Raw genomic sequence first — 3063 nt, forward strand, 5'->3', positions numbered from 1 at the left:
AAAGGCTGGAAAAGCCAGAGCTTCCTGGGCACAGTTCATGACATATTAATCGCCTTTTTCTTTTAACCGAGTTGTTGCCTTCTGGAAATTGTCTGTGTCGCCCGCTGCAGCCGGTTTCAGATCCTCCGCTCAGTAACTTTGTGGTTAGGCACACAAGCACGCGGCTATCTCAGTTTTCAGCTCAGTTTTGGACATTACGAGTGGGTGCCCGGGGATGGGGAGCACGGGGTGAGTTGCGACCCTGGGCATTTGACCCGCCAACATAACGTGAATGTTCGAAGCGACTGAGAAAATGCTTTTTAAAACCATATGCGGAGGCCGCCTGGCAGACGGGATGTCCCACGCCTGTGGGTACAGTCTCCTTTCNGTGGCTGTCTCCCCAGCAGAGAACAGACTCTATTATTTATGAGCAGATGAAGTCGGAGACCACGATTGCGAGGACAAGACCTGAATGAATAAAGGTTTCGTGAATGGAGCTGACATGAATGGGTCAGCATTTGGATTCGTGGCACTTCTGTTTGGTTTTATCTCATACGAAACGTTAGGAAAATGGTGTCTGGTCGATGATTGTTTGCGTCGAGCGTTAAGCAGTAACGAAACCATGTTCGTTCTTTTGCTAGTGATGATCTGGAACAGTTCATGGAAAGTCAAGGTGCATCCAGCCCAGGGATCCTCATTTTAACGACCAGCCTCAGCAAACCGTTCATGCGCCTGGAAAAGTATGTTACTCTCTTGCAAGAGCTGGAACGGCATATGGAGGTAAGGGAAGGCAGCGAATGAGCCTCTGCTGCTCTGGAGGAAGCAGCCAGTCTCCTTCTAGACTAAGCTTGCTGAGGAATTCAGCAAAAGCTTTGGCTTCAAATTTTACTTGATTCAATCTTCCCTCGTCCCCAGGCTTCTAGTTTTCCTCTTTAGGCAGCAAAATAAGAAGGGGCTGTTCCTTTAGTTCCCCCGGCTGAAGATTTAAAAAGAAATTTTACTTAGCTCATTTAATTTTTCCACTTTTACTGGGGTATGATGGACAACTAAAAGTTGCATCTATTTACGGGGGACATTGTGATTTTTAAAGTGTACCATGTGATGGTTTAACGTACGTGTACGTTGTAAACCGATTCCCAGAGCAGGTGACCTCACACCTCCACCACCTCGCAGAGTTACAGTTTTTGTTAATGATGAGAACACTTACGATAGACTCTCAGTGAATTTCAAGTATACAACCCAGTGGTATAAACTGTAACCACCACACTGCACGTTAGATCCCCGGGATTTATTCGTCTTAGACACAAAGGTCCCCAGTCTTTACTACTCACTATTCACGATAGTTCTCCCTTCCGGCCCAGCCGCTGCCCTCAAGCCCATGCTAACTGGCTGACTTAGGTTTTCTGCATCTGTAGACGGCAGTTCAGTCCAACTTGACCAAGATCTTCCATTGTTCCGGTGTATGAACCAACCTGACTGTGGGAGACAGAGTAAAACGTCAGAAAATATAAATACTGCTCTCACTGTAGACAGGGATCGGTATCTCTAGAGCACTGTGACCCCTCAGCTTTCTGACCCTGGATGACACTGGAAAATTCTGGTATTTCCTTAAAGATCTGTAGATGGGTCCAATATTAGTTTATCTGCCTACACATCACAGATCTGTATCACAGTTTCCTCGCATTTTTGTTTATAAACTTCCTGTCGACTTGTAACAGCGGTGGCATAGCTGTAATCTTTCCTAAATATTATGGTGTGCATCGAGGCCTGATAACTGGACATTGTGTTCATCGAGAGGCCCGATCCTTTTCTTAAAAACCAATCAACAGGGATAGCTTCTAGAATCGTCCTTGTGCCATCGAGCATGGGTGCTGGGGGTGTGGGTGGGAGAGGAGGGCCCTCTGAGGGCGGCTGCGTTTACCCCAGTTGCTCTTCCTGTGTCTGGGGAAAGGTTTTGAGGTTTTAAAGGGCTTGATTATCTTTAAAGAGAAAGGTTGCACGCTGCCGGTCTTGTCAGCATTTGTAAGGACTGAAAGCAGTTACTCTGAGCAAAACCACATTCTCAGGATATTTGACCTTCCGGAGAGCTGGAGGCAGTAGGGAGCCAGTGAGTGAGTAAAGCATGCCGGAGTAAAATTTCAGTTAGGGCTTGGGAAGGTGTTGGCCTGTGGATGCCCTTCCCAAACACTAAACCAGTTTGCCGAAGCGTTTGAGGTTTGCCCCTCCTTGCTTCTCGCCAAAAATCCAGAGAGCAACCAGTGGCATCAGTTTCCATTACTGCTCAGGGCTGGGGGACTAATATGGACTCCGTTTGAGGAGGGGGCTCCCCAGATGCCCCCACTGCCGGGATCCTCGCTCTCGGCTTCCGTGAAGTAGAGCCCGTGTTCATGCCTGTCTCCTGTGGCTGCCTTCCATCTCCCACCGTCAGATAACACGCACCCTCAGCGCTAGGTAGCCATCCGGGGAGGCTCTTTCTCCAGCTCTCTGATCATTCACCATGGCTGCTGACCAACGGCAGAATGGAACCTGAGCTTGTCAGCTGTCAGCTAAGCTGGGTAAGGGTCCAGCTAACTATGGCAGAATGCAACCTTTCTTCACATGGTGATACGGTTCTTGGCTTGGGGCAGACCCCTGGTCTGTTCAGCTGTGCTTTAGGACCCCATGCTGGTTTAGCAGCAGGCCTCTTCCATTATTCCAGCTGAATCCCAAAGGTTAGGTGTGCGGATGCCCCCAAGGTGAGCCGCACCCCATGTGCCCTCGCGTTCGGTATGCAGCTTCCCAGAGCCTCTCCCCTTGCCCTTCATGGACGATGATGGAGATATGGATTCCTCGAAGCAGTTTTTGAAGCCATCTACTTTTTGAGGTTGCACGTACCATGGCACTGCAGACCGTATGTAAGAACCTCGCTTGCAAGAGAGCACACGCTATCAAGCTTGGAATTTTTTTTCCCATCTGCCATGTTGAATCCGGTGAAAGAAAATGGCGGCGGTCTAGGAAATGAGGTTGGATTGGTTTCTCTCCAACCGCTACCCTGTTTCCACAAGTCCCTACCTCTTGTCATTTGTTAACAACATGGCCTGAACA

At 48.9% G+C, this 3063-nt stretch overlaps 1 protein-coding gene across 2 annotated transcripts in view; it reads left to right on the forward strand.

The window, feature by feature from the left end:
* Nucleotides 1–3063, forward strand: part of ARHGEF6 (Rac/Cdc42 guanine nucleotide exchange factor 6) — a 111529-nt gene that overhangs the window by 90022 nt on the left and 18444 nt on the right. For both annotated transcript variants that reach the window (XM_077774029.1, XM_077774019.1), the window contains one exon: nt 621–759. In XM_077774029.1, the coding sequence (XP_077630155.1) occupies nt 621–759 (139 nt within the window). The remainder of the gene's footprint in view (nt 1–620; nt 760–3063) is intronic.

This window comes from Crocuta crocuta, unplaced genomic scaffold (genome assembly GCF_008692635.1).
Source record: "Crocuta crocuta isolate KB4526 unplaced genomic scaffold, BGI_CrCroc_1.0 scaffold241, whole genome shotgun sequence".
Lineage (NCBI taxonomy): Eukaryota > Metazoa > Chordata > Mammalia > Carnivora > Hyaenidae > Crocuta > Crocuta crocuta.